Raw genomic sequence first — 25,729 nt, 5'->3', positions numbered from 1 at the left:
CGTTACTATTGATCTCATTCAAATTACGTGCTGGTTTTCTACCCGGAAGTAGTTGTAAACAACAAGGCGATTCGGTCTATAGGACCAGTTATTAATCCACTGGGGGAAGTGTTTGAAATATTTAAGTCATTAATTGTCATCTATATCAAATGTTTAAAGCCCCAGTAGGCTATGTAACTTATTTGGCTTTTTATTAGCAAAAATCAAACATTGCTTTCATAAATACGTATTTCACTGAAGTGGAATCACACCCGCATACAAATGAAAGCTTTCTTGTACCTTAGAATGATTTGTTACAAGTCGTTACAAATACATAAGTGGGCGACGCACCGAACCGAGGCGGCCATGTTGCATCGCCATTTTACTCCACGAGAGAAAGACGGTAAAACGTGGGTCAGGTAAATAATACGACATCACCATGACAACATATTGTCACGCCTGTATTGTTTTGCCTCGTGCTGGCCGTCCACTTGTTTACATAGACGCTTGTTTATCCTGTTACATGCAGCGTCTGTTGTCTGTCTGACGTCTGCCCAATTTCACGTGAATGCAACATCAAGAATACGTTCCGATAGGCAACCGCACCGCTAGATGGGGGGAATTCCTACATACTGGGGCTTGAAGTTTATTTTAATCATTTTTTTCACAATACAAATGACACGCTGACTTTTTCCTACTAATTCAGCGTTACTTTAGATAAATGGACCAGAATCTGTGCATTTTCCTTTATTTTGGCGCCACATCTGCCGATATCGTTCCAACATCATCTTTTTCAGAAAGTGACGGTATTTAGGAATCTTTACGATTAATTAATTGTGGCGTTTAATACCACGATTAATTGTGAAAACAAGTAATCGTGACATCCCTAGTAGAGAGAAAATTTCAGGTCTTGTGTTTTTCGGGTCACCAGTGATCAGTTTTTAGGTTTTTAATGCATAAAAGCATAAAATACATAAATTAGTTTATAGCATCAGGGCTTTTTTGACTTTGTCAGGAACTTTTATTTAAACAAAATAAAACCTCTTTTTTTCACAAAATTCTAAAATGTTCTGGTTAAAACATGACATTTGTGGTGTTAGGGTCGATTCTGATCTATTTTCTTGTTTTCTACACTTTTTTTTTTTTCAGACACTGTTACCTACTGCTGCTGTTTCCTCATAACAACATCACAATAGCGTTTCCTCAGTTCAGTTCCTGCTTTTTAAAACATATCCCCTGTTTTTTTGTTTCATGTTGTATTTGGGGCTGGGTGGTGGTGGTGGGAGGGGTGGAGAGTTTTTCTTACATAAAGCAAGAAAAGAAAATTGCTATAGAAACCAAGTCTGATTGATTTAGTGATTGTGAAGTTTGGAGGAGCATCATCTGTCCAACCAAGTGTAGAGACATGTCTCCTTCCTGGGCATTAAAAAAACAACACATTTCTTTCCTCTATTTCTCCTTTTTTTTTATTACTACGACGGCAACAGTCGCTGAATCTCATCAGGTGTGTGGCCGAGCTGAATTTCCTCCAGACGTTTGAGTTATAGGACATATTATTATTATTTCTGTAATAAATAATGTGTACAGAAGATATTTTTTATCCTCTTTTATCTCTATTGAAATACTGATAACACAGCATCTAGAAACACAGGTTTCCAGATGCTGCATTATTTCAATAGAGAATATAACAAAAAAGATTGGTAGAGTTCACTTCTCTCAGTGCATAATTGACTGAAAAGAGAAGAATATTTATAGCAATATCTCTAATTTATCACAGTCTGGACTCATTCATATTAAATCTGCAGAAATCACAGAGGTGAATAAAACCAATATCCCAAAATTTCACTGGAAAACAAGACTCCAGTCAGGATAAGAGGAAAATATGTTGATTTTTTATGATTTAAGTAAATTTAGTGTCAGTTTACGATGCTAAATGTGAAGTAAAACATGACTCTATTGTGCTAATTGGACAAATTGAGTCATATAACAAATAATAGCCCTCCACATTTCCATTAAACAGACAGTAGCCTATCAGTCCTGTACTGCACATAAAGTTAAACCCCTGACCGAGGATTTTAACCCAGTTTTGTAATGTAGGTCGAGAGAAGAGAAGTAAAAGCAGTGATTTGTTGCACCACTGGAGCAGCAGCTGTTTCCTGCTGCTCTACAACTCTGTCGCTCTCAGCACGGCGCTGTGTTGGTTTAACACCAGTCACAGGAAGTTGAAGACATCCTGTCGTCCACGCCGGCTGGGAAACGACCACCAGGCTCCGAGCTGGTGAAGATTACCCCTCCATGAGAGATCACAGGGTTAAATGTTCACTCTCATAATGTATTTGTGCGTCCGTCCACAGTGTGTTACTGTCAGCGCCAAATAAACTCAGCGCTAAATTATTTCACTGTTAAACTGGATTTGATACGAGGTCTTACTGTGTGTGCAGCTTTAAGTTTTTTTTTTATTATTTTATTGAGGGTAATAATTAAAATCCCTGATTAGTGGAATAGGAGCAAAATGCTGACGGGTTAATCCAGCCGGAGCTTCACAAGGCGTGAGAATTACCTCGTCTGATCGGCCGGGGGGAGAAGGGAGGGAGGGAGAGAGAGTTTGGAAATGCAATTATGCTTCGGAAAACGAGCTGCCATCCTCTCATCCTCCCTGTGTGAATGTGTGTCTATCTACAGTATATGCTGTTCCTCTTTGCATTAGCATTGTATATTTGTATTGTTTTAGACATTGTAGCATATATTTTATTATATTATTTTATTTCCTTCACACATTTCCTTCAGGATGAATAATGTTTGTATATAATGTTTATATGGTTTGAAGCAGCTACAGCTTCAAAAGTCTATTCATCTGGACGTTGCAGACTTTCTCTTCCTCTCCGACACTGGAGGTTTTGTTGGTGCCGACGTCCTCTCTACTCAACAGGGTGTTTGTGCACAAAACCAAAAAACATGTGCAACTGTTTAATATATTATTCATCTAGATTTACTGTGAGGATACAGAGGGTAAAACCCCATTTGCATAAAATTATACCTAATTTTTGGGTGAAAATAAGCAGTAATTATGAAGTATGAATTCTAAATTTGAATATAAATAGATGGATGGACCCAATTTTAGTCACAAATAACAGAGAGCAAAGTTTCAGTTTCAAAATTTTGAAACTGATTATTAGTATAGAAACATTTGTTGCCAAAAATCTCCAAACTTCAACTTTCAATTCAAACTCACAACAAAACAGAACTGTAAGTGTGTGTTAGTGTGTGTTGTTACCCTCAGTATGTCGGTCTTGAGCTGCAGCTCGCTGGACGGAGCCGAGTGCATGAGGCCGAGCAGCGTCCCCATGTCGTCGTCTCCGCTGGGCGACAGCACCAGCTGCTGGATGATGAGCAGCGCGTGTTCCCGACACTGACGGTACTTCACGATGTTGTGGACGCAGCGAGCGCCGCCGAACTCTCTGAAGAGAGCTGCCAGGGACAAGACAGAGAGAGACAGAGAGAGAAACAAGGGTCAGAATCCATTAGAAAGAAAACGCCACATTAACGTTGATCGGCCTCTTCAGTCAGATCCAAACTCTCAAAGTCTCAAGTTCACAGATTTTCCTGCACTGAGAATAACGAGGCGCCCTGAAGTAGCACAGAGGGTTCCTGTGGGACTGTTTTTATTATTATTATTAATTATCATTAATTGTATCTATTATTATTGTGTGCCCGTCAGTGGCTCAGGAGGCAGAGCGAGTTTGATCCCCGGCTCCTCCAGTCCACATGTTGAAGTTTCCTTTGGGCTGAAGATATTGAACACACACTCGTCCCTGCTGTGTCATCGGTGTGTGAATGTGAAAAGTGATGTGTAAGTGTGTGTTTTTGAATGACGTCGCCTCTGAGTTGAAAAACAAACAGTGAAATCAGAAAATGGACGATTAACATAACGCACAAACAGCAAAAACATGTAACTTAGCCGCTGTTAGCTGCTGTTAGCATTACTATTTTGATAACACTAAAAAGAAAAATGTCAAGGGAGAAGAACTGAACAGTGCTCTGTACATGTTAACAATTAAAAGACATTAAATAAATAAAGACACAAAATGTTTCATTCTGCGTGTGCTGTAATGGATCTATATAATGTAATAGTTTCACTTTTTGAATTGAATTACTGACATGAATAAACTCTTACATGATATTCTAATGTAGTGAGATGAGTTGATGCACCTGTAGATTCTCATACCTAATGATACATATGGATAAACCTTTAAATGTTAACTCTCTAGTCTCGTCTTCTGGTTATTTAGTCCCTTCGACCTCTAGACAAACTTTTACGATGAGAAAATGCGATTTCCCAACAAACACTGAAGTGATTTGACATCGACATCGTCTGTTCCTCTGGTTGTGAACTGGAGCTGAGGAGAGTCGGTGTTTGGTGTTTGGAGGTTTTACTTTACGTCGGAGCGCAGATGAAATGTTGCTGCTCTGCTGTTTCAGTCCAAGGTCACAGATTTCCACCTCTGATTACAGAGCGTGGAGCTGCTGCTGCTGCGTAACGCGTTTGCCCACTGTGCTTGTACAATGAAGACGAAGGCGACGTTTAGGTTCGTTTCCAGCCCACGTGACATGACTCTGGTGGGCGGATTCTGCTTTTAGATCCTTCTCCTGTGGACACTTGTAGATCTCAGTGACACTTCTTTGGTTTTTGCGAGCCTCTTCAGATGAAGACGAGGCGGCGGCGTGGAGCCTCGAGCGTCAAATGTAAAATATCTGATCAGTGTGTGTGTGTCGAGTGCAGCAAATATCACACACACACACACACACAGAAAGAAACACAGCAGTGAGTGCCAAGGTCGAGGAGAGCTGTGAGCTGTCAGCGAACGCAGCCTGTTGGACGTCGCTGTGACTCATCACATCGCTACAGCTGACGGAGACACACACACACACAGATACACACACACACGCGGGGAGAGGGAGGTTTAACTAAATGTAATAAGACACTTTATTGATCCCTGGAGGGGAATTGGGAACAGGTGGGAAGAGGAGGAGGAGGAGGAGGAAGAAGATCAGTGTGTTTGGCTCAAGGACACGTCAGAAACAGTCGGGAAGTGTTCAGAGTCTTCGGATGAAATCACAACGCACACACACACACACACACACACACACATACGGCGTTAAAGGTTAAACAAACAATTAAACAGTTTCTATGTCATCAGAGGAACCGGTTAACGCCTGATCCGGCCAAACATCCTGCACAGCGTCAACGAAGCTTCTTCAACACAACACGTGTGATTTGATTTTGTGCAACATGGTGGAAAACTTCAGGAACAGAGATTTCTACATACGATCCGATACGTACGATCGTTTTAAACGTTTTTTTTTTTTTTGTAAACACTGTCTGTGGATGGTGCTGCGACGCTGCTACAACAAATACATCACATACATCAACAGAGAAGAAGGCAGTGGTCCGCCATACAGTAGCTGCTGTTGTTACATATCGTTCAGCAGTGAGAGGCTCAGGTTGCAGGTTTTGACGCTGCATTCACTTGCAGTATAATAAAATAAAGGAAATAATGATTTTAAAAGGTTTGTTTTTCCTCATTTATAACCATAAACTCATTCATTTGGCAGTTTTCCTACTTTGGTCAGTGAGGTTAAACTCACTTTAACTGATTCATTAACCATAAGAGTCAGATAGGAGGAATGGAGCGTTACACTGATGCTGCATTCACCTGCAGTCGGGCGGACGTCCGTCGTCGGTAACAAACCAGATGTCATTTTAGTCTCAGAAGTGGAGAGAAAGCCGGTAAAACGTGTCAGGTAAACAATACGACATCGCCATGACAACATATTGTCACGTGTATTGTTTTGCCTCGTGCTGACGGACCACTTGTTTACATAGAGGTTTGTTTATGCCGTTACGTGCAGCGGCTGTCATCCGTCTGCCGTCTGCCCAATTTCACGTGAATGCAGCATGAAAAATACGATTGAGTTGCTTGGGATATACAACCGCAACGCTAGATGGGAGTAATTCCTACACAATGTACCTTTAAGGCTTGTCAAAAACTTTTTCAGATGCTCCTCGGTGTGGACATTACAGAGTGAAGCAGCTTGTTCTTCTTAATTAAAACTTTAGCTACGAAGCTACAAGATAAGAAAATGGTGCCTTAAAGTTAATTATGAAGGGACGTGAGGTCTGGTTGTGTCTCTTAACCCTGGATTAATCTGTAATGAGTGTGTTATTATTGTCCTTATGAGATTAAAAAATATATCGTCTGCTTGGATGTAAAAACTCATATTAAAGGGATAGTTCAACATTTTGGCAATTCGAGGTAAATACAGAGACTGCTTGATGAAAAACTGTCCCTGAAGGCAACGCGCATCAGCGGTTTTGCATGAATTTCCCTCTAAAACAACTCAGTCTGGTAACGTTGTGTTATTATCTCATAGCATGGTGAATGTGCAGGTCACAACTTGTCCACCAGAGCATTTTGGAGTTGTTGGATTGTGTATTTGATGAGTTTGATGAGGGAAACCAAGAAATCCCATGAGCCTCCGTAGCGTAGCTCTGAGCAGCTCACGGCTCTGCTCCGCCGTTCTAAAAACAGCTTGCCCCGACAATTAAAGGTCACGAACCTACTGCTATGACTTATGTCATGTCATGTTATTATGGCAATGGGCCAATTTGCCAAAATGTTGAACTATCCCTTTAAGGAACATTTTAGAAAATCACCAATCCTGTCTCTTTATATGTGTGTTTTTGTTTTATTTTATACATGGGGCTGAAAAACAAACCAGGTAAAAGTTTAAACGTCTGTTTGAGGGTTAAGGTTAAATTTTTTGTAAGAAATGATTAATATCAGATATAATTCACAACAAAAACAAGCGGAATAATACAAAAAATAAAAACACAAATAAGAAATCTGTACAAATGTGAAATATTTGAACAAGATTTGTGCGTAAAAAGTGTGTTTAAAAGAAAAATAGTGAGTTGGGTTTAAATGAGTTACTCCCTAGTTCCTTTAGTTACAGTATTTCACTCTCACTGAGTAACTGTGTTGTTAGTTGCTGTACCTGCGTTGGTGTTGGTGGTGTTGGAGCCGTGCAGCAGCACCGTCAGCGTCTCCATCACCAGCCAGGCCAGCTGCTTCTGCTCCTCCGCTACCGTGTTGTTCTTACAGTCGGCTGCACAGAGGAAACACAGCTTATTGCATTATACTGTAGCATTACAGGCACAAGCAGAAGGTGAAACAACACTAATGACATAATAAAGTATGAGCACCGCAAACATTTTGAGTGAGGAGCACTTTAACTCAATAACAATAAAACAAAAACAAAACAAAACACAAAACATAATCTAATTTTCTGGTGTTTCATAAATTTGAAGGTTTTTCTTTTTCTTTGAGGTTTTAATAGGTTTATAATCTGGCTGTGACTCACATCAGCGGATTTCAGGTTTCAGTTTTGAAGGTTTTATTACAGAGTCTACAAGGTTTGATGTTGTTTTTGTAAGAATTTACTGATCTACAGGATTAACTGATTGGTGTGTGAACAGAACAAGATATTTATTTATTATCCATGAGAAACATCTGGCTGTAATTAGATTAGATTGGCAAGAATTTAAAGAAGTCATTTGCGCATTATGTGAGAATACTGGTTAAATTGAACAATCCCATGATGCATTGCAGCAGGCGACGAGGTGGAGGCTCCTGTCACTGACTCTCTACTGTCCTGATGTCCCTGAAGTCGTCGTAACAGATGTTCAAACAGATGTTGCTTCTTTAAACAAACCAACAACTGTACCAGTGATGCATAAACAGTTATTATTTGATATAGTAAGTAAAAGTAAAACTGTATTGCTTGTCTTCTAATTGTCTTTTCTTTCTTTTTCTTTTTTTTAATTGGCTGTAAAGTGTTTGTGACCATGTGTCTGTGGTGATTTTACACTTTAAATAAATTGAAATTGAAATTGAATTATTAGTGAATACTGTAGCTTTTTTACTTTTAAAAGAAAATTCTAGATTCATAAAGTTGCTGCCTGTTTGTGTGAAATGCATTCTGGGATACCTGTTGTTTACTTCAGTGTGAATTATAGAAGAAGAAGACAGCAGTACGTTAATATGGTTGTGTTTTAAAGAATTGAACATGTTCAATTTCAGTTTTTTTTATATATATTTGGTCATTTCTCTAAATTCCTGCTGCTGCTTCCTGTTCTGACTCTCACCAAAATAAGAGCTTCAGATAAAACTAAGGAGCCGCAGCTCGACAGGAAATACTCAATCTTTTTTTCCCCCTTTTTCTGTTATAAGTTGCTGTACAGTCAGTCTGTAGTCTGCTTCATTTATTTCCTTTTTTGTTTTTACTTTCCTAGTTTTGTTTGGTGTGTTGTTACTTGTTTGGTTCAGGATCACAGTCTTTGTTAAATATTTGAGCATGTATGCAAGTATGTGTACATTTATATGTATGTATTAGGGCTGTTTTCGACTAAGGATTTTCATAGTCGAATCTGATTCGTCAGATTTTGCCATAGTCGACTGATCGTCGAACCTTTTTTTTTTTTTTTTTTTTTTTTAGATAGCAGCAAATTTGCGACTTTTTCCGTTTCAAACAAAAGAGCTAAAACACCCCAAAAATATGGTAGGTGTAAAACAAATACCTTTATTTATTTTCCACACTTTGGATGATTTTTAGTAGCCATTGTGACCCAGGGTGCGTTTATGTTACGTTGCCCTGGACAACGCTCCTTTTGCTCGGACTGTGAGTCATCCCTCATCCCTCAACGTGATGAAGGATATCGGTGGTCGTGGACACAGAGAAACCGGGTAAAACATGTAGTATCAAAACAAACGGAGGTCAGAAGGACTCGACAATCCGTACATTACGTTAATCAATCCTGTAACACACACAGTGTGACCGCGGCACCGGCAGAGAGACAGACAGGCTGCAGAGGGACGAGATTACAGCTGTGACTCCCGACACTTATGGTGCGTTCATGACAACTCGGAAGTCGGAAAAAAAAACAAGTTCCTCTTCTGAAAAACTCTGACATGTCAAACTTTAGGATGTGTTAGGGACTAATTCATCAGTCTAACCATCAGAACTATTGACACTTGAAACGGTAAACACAGCTGATCCATCGAAAAAAAAAAAAATCACCGCTGGAGTTAATTTATTTTCCGTGACTGAAAGCAGGTTCTTGAATGTAACTCGGTCAAAGTCAGATGTATCCTCACAATGTTTTGCTGTTCTGTTAGGTCATGCCATAGACTGTACAAAATATGGACGTAGCGTCCGTGACGTCACCCATTGGTTTTGGGGAGTCGTTTTTGTGACTCAAATAAGGCGGCCTGAACAGCGCCATGTTGGATTGGCCGGCCGAGAACCCGCCCACTGGCCTCGAAGCAGCCTGTCTCCGGAGCTGCTCGGACCTGTCACTCAACGTTTCCGCGCCCTAATTGGCCAGAGTTTTAACCTAATAACAGTAAAACAGTAGAGTTAAAAAAAAAATTCACCCCCCTCAGAGTGTGTGCGGGGGTAGAAACTATCGATTGAGAAAAAAAAACGTTCTGACACCAGGCTTTTAACATGTTTACTGAGGATGTAAAGTCGGCGATTTTAACATGGGGGTCTATGGAGAATGCTCCCTTCTGACACCAGCCCCCAGAGGAAGCCGGGGGGATTGCAGTTTTTTGAACGCGGAAGTGAGCTTCACTTCTCAGACCCACAACTGCCCCCTTGGGTCATGCATGATAAATGTTGACAAAGTTAGACTGTCAGACTTCCTTGATTTTAAACTTTGGCGGCTCTGCCTCTCGTCTTTTTGCCACTCCGTGAGTGTTCTGCAGTGACTTCTGAGTACCGTGACTTTGACGGTCCTACTGCTCACCTCCGCTCATTTGAAAAAAAAAAAAAAACCTCCGCTCATTTAATTGTGCAACTGCAGTGGGTGATTTATTAATACGTAGTAAGAGACTACCGTTTAAACGCACACATAATTTTGAACTCTTTATTAACAGAAAGTAGGCAGATTTTGTATCAAAATAGTCTTTTTATAACGAAAAAAGACATTCTATGTAACAATTTATGCTCAGCAGCCGTGGGCACCCCCATATAGTCAGAATGGTATGGTCTTGGTTAGATTCGACTACGAGGTTCATAGTCGAATCAGACCCCTCCGAATCGAATCGTCGAATCGTCGACTTTTGGAGGTCAGCCCTAGTATGTATATGTGTATATTCAGAGGGATATTCAAGGTATATGAACTTTTTAACTATTATTTAAAAGAATAGTTCACTCAAAATTTAAATTTCACTCATTATCTACTCACCCTCATGTGGACTAAGGGCTGGGAGAAGTTTCAGAGTCCTCCGTGTCTTCTCTGAGTTACAGGGGGTCTCGGCGTAGCAGTGCATGTCCATATAACGGTTGCAAATGGATACCAACTGTCTTCGTAACAAAAAGACACGCCAAAAAACATCCAAATACCTCCATGCTGCTCGTCTGTGATGTCCGTCTTGTATTGAAGCCCCGACATGAGAAATTGTCACGAAAAAAATTAAAGAAGTCTATATTTCAAGCTTGTTTGCAGCGGAAGCTCCTCTTCCTGGTCCGTCCAAATCTCGCGGACAGATCAGGAAGAGGAGCTTCTGTTACAAACAAGCTTGAAATATAGACTTATCTAATTTTTTTTGGAACAATTTCGCATTTCAGGGCTTCAATACAAGACGGACATTACATACGAGCAGCATGGAGGTATTTGGATGTTTTTTGGTGTGTCTTTTTGTTACGAAGACAGTTGGTATCCATTTGCAACCGTTATATGGACATGCACTGCTACGCCGAGCCCCGCTGTAACTCAGAGAAGCCACGGAGGACTCTGAAACTTCTCCCAGCCCTTAGTCCACATGAGGGTGAGTAGATAATGAGTGAAATTTCAATATCCCTTTAACTGTGGACCCCAGGATGAACAGTGTTTAGTAAAATGAACAAAGCAATACACAGACCTTGGTCGTTGTTGTGCGGCTGCTGCGTGGCCGGGTCTTTGAGCAGCGCGGCGTACTTGTGCAGCAGGTTGACCAGCACCTCCAGCAGGCCGACCTCCCGCAGCACGTCGCTGAACACGGCGTCGTGGCGCGCCAGCTTCAGCAGCGTGCGCACGGCCGTGATGCTGCAGGCGTGCGACGTGCTGGACTTGAGCAGCACGCTGACGCTGAACAGCTCCTTGCACGGCACGTAGTTGAGGCTGAAGACGACGAACTCCAGCAGCTCAAAGTACTTGGCCTGCGCCTCGGGCAGCTTGGCCACGCGATCGGCGAACTGCGACAGCGTGTGCTGCGACTCCAGGATGAAGTAGTTGGCCGGCTCGGCCGCGTAGATGTTCCCGATGGCGTCCAGCAGCATGCACGCCAGCCGGCTGGTCTTGGCCCGGAGGAAGGCGTTCTGCAGCACCGCGAAGGCCTGGATGTTACGCACCGTGTGGCCTGGGGGGGGAGGGGGGGGGACCACATCAAAAACTCAAAATCTTACCAAGAATATTTGTCTTTTTCTAGTCAAAATGTCATTTCTAGTCAAAACTAATCTAATTCTACTTAAAATAAGACTCATGACATTAAAAGTAGCTTGTTTTTAGACACTTTTTACTTCTTTCAAGCATATTTTCACTTGAAATAAGTAGAAAAATCTGACAGTGGATCAAGTTTTTCTTTCTTATTACAAGCACAAAAAACTTTTTCTACTTATTTCAAATGAAAATTAGTTTGAAACAAATGAAAATGATCTAAAAACACGTAAATTTTTAGGTGATGAGTCTTATTTTAAGTGGAAAGAGATTAGTTTTGACTAGAAATGAGACATTTTGACAAGAAAAAAGACAGCAGCACCATGACACAGCAAATATGACTCAGCAAAACGTTAACGGGGAGAAATCTGGAGCTGGATTCAAGACTTCATATAATAACAAGTAATTTATGTATATAATATAACATAATATAATATACAGTTATATAATATAACATAATGTAATGCCATGTGAGTCAATAATGTGTGTGCATTGTTTAATCTCCACATGATACAGCTCATGAAACCACACGTTACCATAGCAATAATATTTCCATCCTCCTCAACCCACACACAGGGAAAGTGAATGAGGATGAAAATTCATGCTGCACTTTACACACACTGATTTAGACTAATGATCAGAAATGTTTGATTATTAATTACCTATATTTTGGTTCAGAAACTTTTTTTTTTTTACATCAAGGACCCATAAATTGAAACAAATTTGACCACTGACCCCCATTGAACAAAATTTTGAAACAAACACTAGAAATACACAAATATTTGTTTTGAGATGTAACATAACGTTATTTTCTCAGTCAATGTACGTTCAAATTAGGGACAATGGTGTGAATTAAAAAAAAAAAATCTTGAAAGATTTCTGGAAAAAAAGTGTTAAAATAAAAGTTTTAAAATTTCTAGGAAAAACTGGTAAAATTTCTCAATTTTTTTTGTTTTAAAAAATTTCTAGAAAAAAGTGTTAAAATTTCTCCCAAAAAAACTTTTTTTTTTTTTTTTTTTTTGAAAAAGTGTTAAATTTCCTCACACACAAAAAAAAAGTTAAAAAATTTCTAGATTTTTTTGTTTATTTTTTTATTTTAGGAAAAAATAGGTAAAATTTTGAGTAAAAGTTGGGGTCCCCCTTGAACCGTCTTGAGGACCCCTGGGGGTCCCCGTACCTCACTTTGAGAACCACTGTTCTTATATTATATTATATTTTACAGTTTTATCATAGATGAGCTTATTAGACATTAATAACTGTGTTTATAAATTACATATTAATCGGTATAATTGTAGGAACAATGCTTTAAAAAAGGTGAATTGAGTTTTACCTAAAGCTTAATAGAGTGTAGTTATTATTATTAAGTGTCATAATAATTATAAACATCTCCAGTTTCAACAGAAAAAGATTCTTCTTTAATGACGTTTTTTTTTGTCACACTGAGAATCGAATAAATACCTGCAGTGTTGGTGTGTTTAACACCCACACACACCCACACACACACACACACACGGAGGAACAGAGACAATGAAATGTGTCATCAAACACACACACAGCAGTTAAGTGAATGTGGCAGGCTAATTAGGCGTGTAAGCCGACCCTCGCACCACGACGGCTTCTGGTAATGACTTTGCACACAGCTGGAGCTGCCATTAGGTGTGTGTGTGTGTGTGTGTGTGTGTGTGTGTGTGTGTGTGCGCGCGCGCGCATGTGTGTGAGTGTGTGTGTGCATGTGTGTGTGTCTGTGCCAGTGTGCTTTAACAGGAGGCAGAGCTTGACTGTGTGTGTCAGCGCCCGGGTGGGTGAGGTTAGAAAAGTCGACGGTTTCTGTGTTGTGCATCTGTGTGTTTGTGTGTTTGTGTGTGTGTGTGTGTGTGTCTGTGTGTGTGATTAGCAGGCGTGTTTTCCCGTGTCTGCAGGGTGGAGGAGGTGTCGAGTCGAGCTCTAGTGTCTGGCCTCCAAATAAAGGCAGTGAAGTGAAACCATTTATGTGATTATAAAACCTTATCATGGCTCAAAAACACATGATGTCCTTAAAGGCATCACAACATTTACTTCTTTATTATATAGTGGTGCTTGTGTTTTTTGTATGTGTTTGTGTTATTAATTACTTGTATACTGTACATTTATGCAATCTAATCTTTTTGTGTTGTCATTGTTTACACTTTAATAGTGTACTCTTATTGTTATATGTTCCATGTGGACCGCAGGAAGAATAGCATCTAATATATAAATCAAATCAAATAAATCAAATAAACCCTGTACAACAAAGTTAAAATGTCGCACAGTATTTGTGCTGTTTTTATTAGGTTTCTAAAAATACCTTTAGTCTGCAATTGTAAGCAGTTTCTGAAATGAGAATAACTCATGATAATGATCCTTACACAACTTAATTATATCTTAAAAGATTTTTCCAAACTACAACATATAACTTGTTTGATATTAAAACGAGAAAACGGATCTATTTAAAGTTTATAGCTGTTTTATAACATTTTTGGACTTTCATCTTCACTAATGAGTTTTATCTCTTTGTTAAAATGTTGTACAGTATTTGTGCTGTTTTTATTAACTTTCTAAAAATACCTTCACTCTGCAGTATAAACGATCGTAACGCACTTTAACGATCAAAGCAGTTTCTGAAATGAGAATAACTCATGATAATGATTCTTATAATATAATTTAATTAAAATTTTAAAGATGTTTTGTGTTATATGTTCATTTTCCAACCGGAAACAAGACATCTTTTTTTTTTTTTTTCAAACTTCAACATAAGACGTGTTTTTAAAGTTTATAGCCGTTTTATAACATTTTTTTGGGACTTTCATCTTCACTAATGAGTTTTCTCTCTTTGTTGTGGCTGTGTTTGTTTTTCCATGTTTGCTCTGTAAACTTCTCCAAACTGAACCGAACTGAACCGAAGCGTCTCCGGACTCTGAGGAGCTCATTAGTATGCGGGGGCGGCTCCACCAGCGTTGCCATGGCGCCTGTCAACAGGTTAAGCTTTCTGGGATCAGCCAAGCATCAAAGTCATTGCAGGGGGATTAAGATCTGACGGCGAGATGATGCTGCAGCAGCAGCGGTGGCGGTGGCAGCTGGAGACGTTTTTGTTTTTATTCCCCCTCCAGTAATTCCTCCTCTTGTTTCAGAGCTTTGGGACGAACAAGCCTAAAGATTTAAGTCTCAGGCCTGTGATCGGGAATCACTGGCTCGAATCTGGGAGGGAGGGAGGGAATGTCGGCTTTTAGGAGGTGGATGCTGCGTTTTAGTCGTTTCCTGTGAGTCTTGTCTTTTTAAAACTGTTCAGTCTGAAAACACATCTGTCAACATCTGGCTGTGGCTCATCCACCAACCTGAAGGTTCGGTTCAGTTCACCAGTTTCATCCAGTTGACCCGTGTCGCTTTACTTCCCCGGGGCAAAATGTGTGACGTGGCAGGAAAACAGTGTTAGGTTTTATCAATCGTTACTCAAACTGGAGGTTTTTTCAGATTTCGTTACAAGAACTCAAACTGCACATGAGCTGGAAAACAAACATGGAAGCTCTGCAGGTCTTCTTCTTCTTACATGGATGCCGCCATTTTGATTCATCTACAGTAGCAAACCACCAAACCACCAAACCAGACTAAATGTGAGGTGATCTGATCATTTTCTGTTTGGAAAAACTAACAGGAATCAAAATAACACGTCTTTAAACTTCAAGATGAAATTTTCAATCTACCTAAAGACGTTTTCTAGGATAGCGTATGACGGCTTTTGTTTATCCATTTATTCTTTTATCATTCTAAAGAGAGACGGGGTGAATTTAGTTTAAACTCGAGCTCATAGTTTTCACATTGTATTTAATTCATTTTACCATTTATGGACTATTTCCTAATTTCTAAGCACTATGGCTTCTCTGCTCCTTGCTATTCTGACTTCAAGAGCGCTTTATATTCACCAGTTGTCCACTGCAAGCACTTGTTTTTATCTCCTAGTTGTCTGTTGTTAAGAAACAAGACTAAGGTAAGACCCTGTCCCATGTTAACCACACTTGATCTTGGCCATTGCACTCGGTTTTGTGCGGGCAGTGTGTGTCCAAATTATTTTAAGAGCAAGGGCAAATGTTTTTCAACCCCTAAAAACAAACCAAAGCCAAACAAATCGGAAGAAAGGCCAGGCGCAGACTTTGAACAAATGTGTCTTCTTCTCTTTTCTGCATTGCTTCTTTGTTGGTTCATCAAACGAAGCCCAAACAACAGGTAACACAACCGCTGAATGAAAACACACTACAGATTGTGATCACAGCGGCTACGCTAAGTGGCGTGGCGTCCCATCACATAGGGTGAGATCTCTACTTGTAACATCGTCAGGAGGAACCGAGTTGCTGGCGTTAAAGGAGGAGAGATGAGACCGGACCAAAGAGTTTATGAGTCTAAAACCAGCGAGGCCGTGAACGCACCTTTCCCAGAAGGCTGTGGGAGGACGAAGCCGGGCAGCAGGAAGGGAGCGCCCGTCGTCAGGCCGGCGGGTTTCAGCTCCGTCACGCCGTACGTGGTCAGACAGGTGACCAGGTTGACCAGGTCCTTCAGGGCGTCTTTAGACTCGTCCTCCTTGGCCTGTTCCAGTCTGGACGCAGAGAAAGAGACACACAGACACACAGATGGACATGAACGCACCGTGAAACAAGAACACACGGCGTCAGACCGTCGGACGGACGGCGGGCAGAGATGGACAGAGTACTCGACCCCAGTACTTGAGTAAGAGTACAAATACTACTGGTCAAAATTTACTCCGTTACAAGTAAAAGTAGCTCAGATGACATATTACTCGAGTATGAGTAAAAAAGTACTTCCTTTTAAAGGTACTTAAAGCAGATATCAGTGGAATGTTTTTGTTAATATAAGTCCTAAATAGTCCTATTTTCCGTCAGCAATCACTTACATGAAGTATTTCAGCCTAAACACGAGTCTCTCCGTCACTCTGCTCTGCTGTAACCCGAGGAGAAAATTTTCCTTGTGGGATACAAGTGTTATCCAATGAGGGGAGAGAACGGCATGAAGGGCTGTGTGTGCAGCCAAGGGATGCGCGTGAATGTGGTGACGTAGCACGAGGACCAATTGATGCCTGACAAGGGCGGGGGCTGCTAACTCATGGTGCGTTCAAGGAAACTCGTACTTTGTGTTTTTCCTTCCTGTGAAGTCATACCAGTTCGATCTGGTACGAGTTCACGGGTCGGAAGTTACGAGTGGCCGTTATAGGGAACTTTCACAGACAACAGGACGGTAAAAACACGAGCTACGGGTTACCTGGAACGCTACCAAGTCGTAGTTGTGACTTGAAGCTGTAACTTACGGTTTCAAAAGCCTGCCTTGAACACAGCATTAGCCGAAACGGCCGTGAAGCTGATATCTGCTTTAAGTATCCAAAAGTACATGCTTTTACATTTACTTTAAGTAAGAGTAAGAGTAAATCTCTTATTTTTCACATCAATGAATTACTATATTTTTTTCTAAATGAATTTAAGGACCTTTTAACTCTTGTTTCTGAGAATGAACTCTTTGAAACCAGCTGCACTGATGTGCTGCTTTTAGTGGTCAGGGTTTCCTTCATTGACAAACACAGCTTGTGTCCAATAGGATTTTAGAGAGAAAAATAAAAAAAAAAGAGCAGACCTGAAAGTAACGAGTACTTTTCAGCCTTTCTAGAAATTAACTCAAGTAAAAGTAAAAATATTTGTCTTGGAAATGTATTCAAGTAAGAGTAATAAATACCAAAGAAATCTAATACTCAAGTAAAGGGATAGTTCACCCAAGATTGAAATTTCACTCATTATCTACTCCCCCTCATGTCGACTAAGGGCTGGGAGAAGTTTCAGAGTTCTCCGTGGCTTCTCTGAGTTACAGGGGGTCTCGGCGTAGCAGTGCATGTCCATATAACGGTTGCAAATGGATACCAACTGTCTTCGTAACAATGTATGTAATGTCCGTCTTGTATTGAAGCCCCGAAATGCGAAATTGTCCAGAAAAAAATTAAATAAGTCTATATTTCAAGCTTTTGTAGCGGAAGCTTCTCGAAGCTCCTCTTCCCGGTTTGTCAAATTTGGACAAACTGGAAGAGGACAGACCTGGTTCGTCCAAATTTGATGAACCGGGAAGAGGAGCTTCGGCTACAAACAAGCTTGAAATATAGACTTATTTAATTTTTTTCGGGACAATTTCGCATTTTGGGGCTTCAATACAAGACGGACATTACATACGAGCAGCATGGAGGTATTTGGATGTTTTTTGGTGTGTCTTTTTGTTACGAAGACAGTTGGTATCCATTTGCAACCGTTATATGGACATGCACTGCTACGCCGAGACCCCCTGTAACTCAGAGAAGCCACGGAGGACTCTGAAACTTCTTCCAGCCCTTAGTCCACATGAGGGTGAGTAGATAATGAGTGCAATTTCAATCTTGGGTGACCTATCGCTTTAAGTACAGTACTCAAGTAAATTTACTCCACCACTGACGGCGGGACAGACGGACGGACGGAGGAGATCTGTCTCACCGGAGCGTGAGGTCGCAGAGGAAGGCGTAACCCTGGCACATCCGGAAGTCGTCCAGCAGCGTCTGGGACACGTCGCTGGAGTCTTTGAGGAAGCAGGAGAGGCCGGCGAACATCTCCACGATCTCCAGAGGAGACAGGTCGTCGGACTGCTGCATGTTCTGGACACACGTGGCCAGACACTCCTTCTCTGTGGATTGGACGAGAGGGAGAGAGACAGAGTTAGATGTGAATGGGACAGAAGTACAGAAATTAGCTTGAAGGAGGTTCATCAACCCAACTGCATGATGAAAGCTGGAAAATCTACTGATACCTGGATGAAAAGGTTCATAAAATGCTGTGGGGGTTTTGTATTTCTAATGTTCCTAAAGTAAGATGACCCTAACGCCACTTCAAGTGCATTTTTGTCAAAACAGTAAAGTGTCCAAGCAAATTTCCATCAGTAGAATTTCATGATATATTTAACACAGAAGAATAATATTATTGAATGGCCCCATCACTAAACTAATGGCGCATTTCCACTAGCACGGCTCGGCTCGGTACGGCTCGGCTCGGCGCGCTATTTGCGTGTTTCCACTAGCACGTAGTACCTGCAACCAGGTACACTTTTGGTATCACCTCAGCCCTGGTTCCAAGCGAGCCGAAGCGTTACTAAAACGTGACGTCAGCCGACTGCCTTCCACTGATTGGCCGATGAGTGTCGTCACTGGAAGCGACGACCGACAACAGAAATGTTCCTGCTGAAGCCTGAAGCTGTTATTACCAGAGAATTTCTAATATTGAGACTGGCTCTGTTATTACGTGACTTTATTAAGTTTTAATATTTTTTCATGCGAGAAAGTAACTGTTTAGATCCCCATGTGCGGTTAGTTTATCCAAACGACGGCTGTTTAGAAGTTTGCCCCGATGTTTTTCGGAGAAGTGAAGCTCCAGGTCCGAGCAGCGACCGCGACATCACAGAGGCAGCAGCCCGGCTCCTGACGTGCTCCGCCGGCCAGCCTACCACCGTCACCCCGAGGAGAACAGACCGCTAATTAACTTCCCCGATGGCTTTTTAGAGGTTTACCACCGGCTGGTTAAAGGTGTACAGAAAAGAAAATTGAATTTGAGCCCACTCTGGGTCATAAAATTAGTGTAATAACTCATCTATCAGACGATGTAGGCCAAACTTTGTGCAAAATTCTATTTTTGAGTAAATCCGTGATGAAAGTGTGTATTTTAGTGTAGTTTTTTTTTTCGTATTGGATAATGCAGGCGCACGGATTATACGTCAGCCTGTACACGATTCACTAGCCACTGATATTGGATCCGTAATCCGTCATTCAAACGTCTGAGACACGCACACACACGGAGCTCGGGCTCGCCCCAAGCTTTGAATATCCCGCCCGCTCGATAACGACCAATCAAATTCATTTTCCTTACTCGGGTAAACTCGTGTTGCAGCTCGTGACAACTCGGCGCGACAAACGGGACAAACGGCCATTTCTGTACACCTTTAAACTCAAATGTTGGTCTCATTGATGAAATCTAACAATTGTGGCTGTAGCAGCAGTTTGTGGTTAGAAAGAAGAGCAGCACTGCCTTGGGGTCTGTACGCACAGAAAACACCACATTTACATCAATAAATAAATGTTTTACAATGAACCAGGCCGATCTCGGAGCTGGCAAGACTCTCCGGTAAGGCATATTGAACGGTTAAATGCCGTTAACGGGACGAGAGCAGTCAAAACGGCGGTTTAAAGCTAGCTACAGCGAGGGTAGGTTCACTTCCTGTTTACAAAGTAAAAGCACCAATTCTATCGTAATGGCTTTCCTTATGATAAAAGGCAACGGGTATTTTATTTTGTGAAAATAACCGGAAGTGCGTTGCTCACTACGGCTAGCTTTAGTAACGCCGACTTCGTTGAAACAAAATTGTAAACAGTTGGTATTTTGTCATATTTTCAACACGTTGGGGATCTAAACGACTACTTTCTCGCCTGAAAATGTTTCAAATGTTGCTAAAGTTATATATTTACAGAGTTTAGAGCGTTGCTCGGCGCCGTGTAAATGACGTCACGGCGGCACTAGTGATACTCAGTTGTAATGGAAACACAACCAAACCGAGCCGTGCCGTGCCGTGCCGAGCCGTATCGAGCCGAGCCGTGCTAGTGGAAATGCGCCATTAGACTGTACATTGTGAGAATAAAGGTTGAATTTAATTCATACAAATTGTCACAACATTACTATTTATCATACTGATGGAAATTAACTTGGACACACTTTATATTATTTGTTCCAAGTGTCCAAACGGAGAGTCAGTCCTCCTGCTGCTGTCCTCACTAAAACCTCCACCACATCTAGACGCTCTGTGATAATCTCATCTGCTCTGGTCCAGTTGTAGTCGAGGAGCTGCTGAATCCATCCAGCTGCATCTCTACACACACACTCACTGCTATCATGGTGTTTTACACTGTGTAAACCAGAGGATAAAAGGCTGAGGAACAGACACAATGTTACTGACACTGGATTTTATTCTCTGAGCTCTTGACTCTCTATTGAGACCAAGAAGAAGCATATTGACCTGATCGTTGTGGAGCTATTCTGGATTTATGTATTTTAGGACAATGTGTTTGCATTGATCATTTTCAAGAAACAAAAACACACCAGATTTAGCAGAAGCTTATTTCCATCTCTAAAGAACACCATACAATTAAAACAATGCATACAAAACATCCAATACACAACCAACTTTAAACCTTTAAAATGTGGGGTACAAGTCTGTTGAGGTGAACCTAACCCTCCGAAAAACTGTTAAAGAAAAAGAAAATCTGCATCAGGTGGAAACGACACTCTGCGGTTTGAAACAGGCCGTTCTGCGTGTGCATCGTGTCCCAACAGCTGGTTCACACCTCGCCACCGCACATCTGGAGATCAGAACTGCAGCTGGACGAGCAGCTGCAGCTCTGATCTCCGACACACGACCTCACACTGTAAAAACCCTGACGGTCTGTCTGTCTTGTTTCAATGTGTCTCATCTAATGTGCAACATTACATTTTCTTTTTTGTTGTTGTTGAATTGTTGTTGAATCTTTGCATATTTTTGGGGAAGTGTTTTGTATTCGCACATATTAATTTACAGAAATTCTTGTTTCATTTCTGTTTTTGTAATTGTCCTTGACTTTTATGGTGCAAATAAATTAATAAACCAACCAACCAGCCAATAAACTCCTGAATTGTGAGTATATTTAGAATACATATACAGAAATAATGGAGGTACTTTGTTTTTATTCTTATTTTTCTGTTGCCAAGCTACAGGACAGATGTTTGTTTTGCATGCACCTCCTCATTGGATCTATGGATCATATCGTAGGTTTGATTAAACTTTATTCATCCCTGGGGGGAAATTCATATATCAGAGCAGCATAAAAAGAGAAACAAGACATTATGAGTGAAATAAATCATAAACTAGATAAAACTGTACAAAATATAGAATACACAATACATAAAAATCCTGTGCTCTCTGGTTGCTGGATGAAAATAACAGATTAAAGGGATAGTTCACCCAAAATTCAAATTTGAATGGATACCAACTTTCTTGGTCCAAAAAGACACACCAAAAAACATCCAAATACCTCCATAGTGCTCGTCTGTAATGTCCCTCTTGTATTGAAGCCCCAACATGAGAAATTGTTCTGAAAGAAATTAAATAAGTCTATGTTCTAAGCTTGTTTGTAGCGGAAGCTCCCAGTGTCTTGGTTCCCTGCTCTTCCTGTGTCAGTGCAAATCTCGCGTGATTTGCACTGACCGGCGGAACAATTTCTCATGTCGGGGCTTCAATACAAGAGGGACATTGCAGACGAGCAGTATGGAGGTATTTGGATGTTTTTTGGTGTGTCTTTTTGGACGAAGAAAGTTGGTATCCATTCACAACCATTATATGGACAAATACTGCTGCGCGGACCCCCCCGTAACTCAGAGAAGGCACGGAGGACTCTGAAACTTCTCACAGCTCTTAGTCGACATGAGGGTGAGGAGATAATGAGTGAAATTTGAATTTTGGGTGAACTATCCCTTTAAAAGTGCTCATCAGTAGACAAAAAAAAGATAAAAAGCTCATCCTCCACATGTGTGTGTATTTACCGTGTATGTATTTGACCACGTTGACGCTGAGGCCGTGTCTGGAGATGGTGGTGAGCACCTCGCCGGCGCTCCTCCTCCAGGGCAGGTTGTGGGGGGGGCACCAGGAGGTGATGGCGCTGAACAGCAGCTGCAGGTCGTCCTTCTGCGCCAGCTCCTCCGCCGGAGACACGAAGGTGCAGAGCTTCACCAGGATCTGCAGGCGTGTGGAGCGAGACGGGAGGAAACAAAGTGGAGTCTGTGTGTTTGTTCAACGTGTCTTCTATAACTGGTATCATAACATGTGTAAACACAAGAGTCAGGGACTAATGTGATTAGGGCAGTCGGAGTAAATGAAGTAACCGTATCAGGCTGAGCTTCCCACCATGAGTGCAATGAGGAGGATCCACTAATCCCTTCTCATCAGAGCCCACGTGGATTTAAAACGATCAAATTCAATCAAGAACCATCTCATAATCGGCTGCTGCTGCTAATTCTGCACAAGATTTACAAGACTTCAGTCCAGACTGACTCATCCACTAACCACTTTTCCTCCAGATCTTAAAATATGATAAAATACATCACAAAAAGGCAGAAAATAATGACATTTCATCATGTTTTTTGACTTATTTGCCTATCAAAAGAAAAATACTTTAATTAAAAGTCCCAAATTTTGCACTTTTCCTGTTTTTTGTTTTGAGTATTGATGCATAAGAGGACATATTTGTGGTTATTAAACCCAGAAAACATCTCACTCGGGCTCTAGTAACAACAAGTCAGTGTCAGCCAATCAGAAGAGAGGAGGCTCTGAGCCTCTCTTCTGATTGGCCAACTGTTTTCTGAGTGATCCAAATAAAAATAGAATAAAACACTCAGAGAAACCAAATCCTGCAACGTGCCGGATGGTGGGTCCAGGTGGTGAGGGGGCGGGGCTACGTTGTGACATCACAAAGTGACAGGAAGTCCTGACGGCTGGTTTTAAGGCTCAGTTTCTGAATACAGGCTGTGTGCAATTCTCTGTGGACTGAGGCTTTGATACTTTCAGAGTATTAATATAGAACCTAGAGCTGCTTTATAATCACACTACACATGGACATCTACCTTTATACTGTATGGAGCTTTAACACAAACATCTACCTTTATACTGTATGGAGCTTTAATACAAACATCTACCTTTATACGGTATGGAGCTTTAATACAAACATCTACCTTTATACTGTATGGAGCTTTAATACAAACATCTACCTTTATACTGTATGGAGCTTTAACACAAACATCTACCTTTATACGGTATGGAGCTTTAACACAAACATCTACCTTTATACTGTATGGAGCTTTAATACAAACATCTACCTTTATACTGTATGGAGCTTTAACACAAACATCTACCTTTATACTGTATGGAGCTTTAACACAAACATCTACCTTTATACTGTATGGAGCTTTAACACAAACATCTACCTTTATACTGTATGGAGCTTTAACACAAACATCTACCTTTATACGGTATGGAGCTTTAACACAAACATCTACCTTTATACTGTATGGAGCTTTAACACAAACATCTACCTTTATACTGTATGGAGCTTTAATACAAACATCTACCTTTATACTGTATGAAGCTTTAACACAAACATCTACCTTTATACTGTATGGAGCTTTAACACAAACATCTACCTTTATGCCGTATGGAGCTTATTGTGATCTAGCCTCAATCTCTTTCTGTATTTACCACAGTTTAAACCTAGAGCTGCTTTATAATCATAATAAAAAAATAAAAAAAACATATAAATCTACCTTCTTCTTTTTTTTTATAACATGGGACCTTTAATTTTTATCATTTTACCTGGACAAAGACTTTCTGTAGCAGCACTCTGCGGTCGGCCAGCGGCAGCTCCGGCTGGGTGTGGCCCTGACCCGCTGTCTTCTCCTGTGTGGTCGCCGGCGGTGGCGGCGGCGGCGGTGGCGGCTGCGGTGGCGTGGGGCCGGCCGGGGCTTCGGCCATGTGGGGCAGGTCGAAGAACAGGTAGAGGCATTTGACCAGCGTGGACGGCACAGACATGGTCGTCATGCAGTCCACCGTTTTCTGAGGATGAGGAGGAGGAGGAGGAGGAGCATAAATGAATGAATGAATGAATGAATGAATGAATTTTTGAACATGTATAAAAAAAAAAGTATGTAACTATTTGTACATACAAAAGAAAGAAAAAAAAGAAAAAAATAAATAAAATAGAGCCAAGACATAACAAAACACCGCACATTGTTTGAAAAAGGAGTGGGAAGAAGTACAGATATCCTTACAACTACATAATACACCTATATAAATATATACACTACATAAATATCTATATAAAAATATAATTACAAAAAGAAAAATATACTACATACATATCCTTATAAAATAGATATATATGTATAAAAACTATCCCCATAAATAAATATATATCATATATACAATATACTAAGTTAGTTACAATTTAACAATCAACACTATTCTATTTGTAGATTTATAGAGAGCAGAAGAAGGAGGAAAACAAAGAAATTAGTTTCAGAAGATGCTAAAAAAAATCGATCGATATACGATGAGATCCCCGACTCGTGTGGCTCCGTCTCCACGTGAACCGAGCTACAACAGAGAGGAAAACGCTTTCTCTTTTAGCGTGACTTTGGTAAACGGGTTTTTCTTTTTCTTCCCTTCTTTTCACTGCTGTGTAATGATTCATGGTTGTGTTTCTGGGAGGTAAAATAAAGGCCAGGGTGAGAAGTGTGTTAAAGCCTGAGGTGTGTGTAGTTTATTGTGTGTGTTTTCCTCTATTATACTGTATATATGTGTGTGTGTGTTAGTGTGTAAGTGTGTAAGTGTTGATGGAAAGGAAAAGGGCTGCAGAAAGAGATGGGGTTTGTGCTCACTGAGGCGAATGATTCAGATAATCAAACGCTGCTGCTGCCGCCGCCTCCACACACACACACACACACACACACACACACACACACACACACTATAACACACACTATAACAGACACACACATATATATAAACTCAACCTTAGCCCCTCAGCTGATCAATGGAGAGGAGGAGTGGTGGAGGGAGCGACGGAGGTTAACAGTGAGTCTGTATAATGGAAAAATCGAGACCTGCACCTGTGGTACACTGAGCCTGTGTGAGGTCAGGTGTGTGTGTGTGTGTGTGTGTGTGTGTGTTTGTGTGTGTGTCAGTGTGTGTGTGTGTGTGTGTTTACAGGCTGTGACAGACACACACACACCGGCCGTGCTGCTGCTGCTACTGCAGCTTTAGGGTCAAGGTTACTGCTAACAGTCAATCAGGCAGAAAACCAGGGAGAGGCCGAGACGTTTTATTGGATCTGTGGGTGTGTGAGAGAGAGAGACAAAGAGAGGGAATAAGAGAAGGAAGGTGAAGGAGATAAATGCACAGAGAGAGAGAGAGAGAGAGAGGGGTGGGGTGTGGGGGGGGGGGGCAATGTGTCAAAGAAAGAGAGAGAGAGAGATAAGAGCAGAGGGAGAGCAGAGCGTGAAGGGCATCCTATAAAAACAGATGTCAGCGACGTGGAGCTGCAAACACAAATGTTGC

General features: G+C 41.1%; 1 protein-coding gene across 11 annotated transcripts in view; it reads right to left on the bottom strand.

Moving 5' to 3' along the window:
- Positions 1-25,729, bottom strand: part of wdfy3 (WD repeat and FYVE domain containing 3) — a 170,857-nt gene that overhangs the window by 97,401 nt on the left and 47,727 nt on the right. For all 11 annotated transcript variants that reach the window (XM_085785866.1, XM_085785864.1, XM_085785867.1 and 8 more), the window contains exons 5-11: positions 23,987-24,226; positions 22,165-22,357; positions 18,046-18,232; positions 15,955-16,121; positions 10,965-11,441; positions 7,036-7,146; positions 3,254-3,447 (exon numbers count right to left, since the gene is read on the bottom strand). In XM_085785866.1, coding sequence (XP_085641992.1) covers positions 3,254-3,447; positions 7,036-7,146; positions 10,965-11,441; positions 15,955-16,121; positions 18,046-18,232; positions 22,165-22,357; positions 23,987-24,226 — 1,569 coding nt within the window. The remainder of the gene's footprint in view (positions 1-3,253; positions 3,448-7,035; positions 7,147-10,964; positions 11,442-15,954; positions 16,122-18,045; positions 18,233-22,164; positions 22,358-23,986; positions 24,227-25,729) is intronic.

Source organism: Trachurus japonicus, chromosome 9 (assembly GCF_045865225.1).
Source record: "Trachurus japonicus isolate A0001 chromosome 9, Traja_1.0".
In the NCBI taxonomy this organism is placed as follows: domain Eukaryota; kingdom Metazoa; phylum Chordata; class Actinopteri; order Carangiformes; family Carangidae; genus Trachurus; species Trachurus japonicus.
Note: the sequence above shows the minus strand (reverse complement) of the source record. Positions and strands in the feature narration are given on the sequence as shown.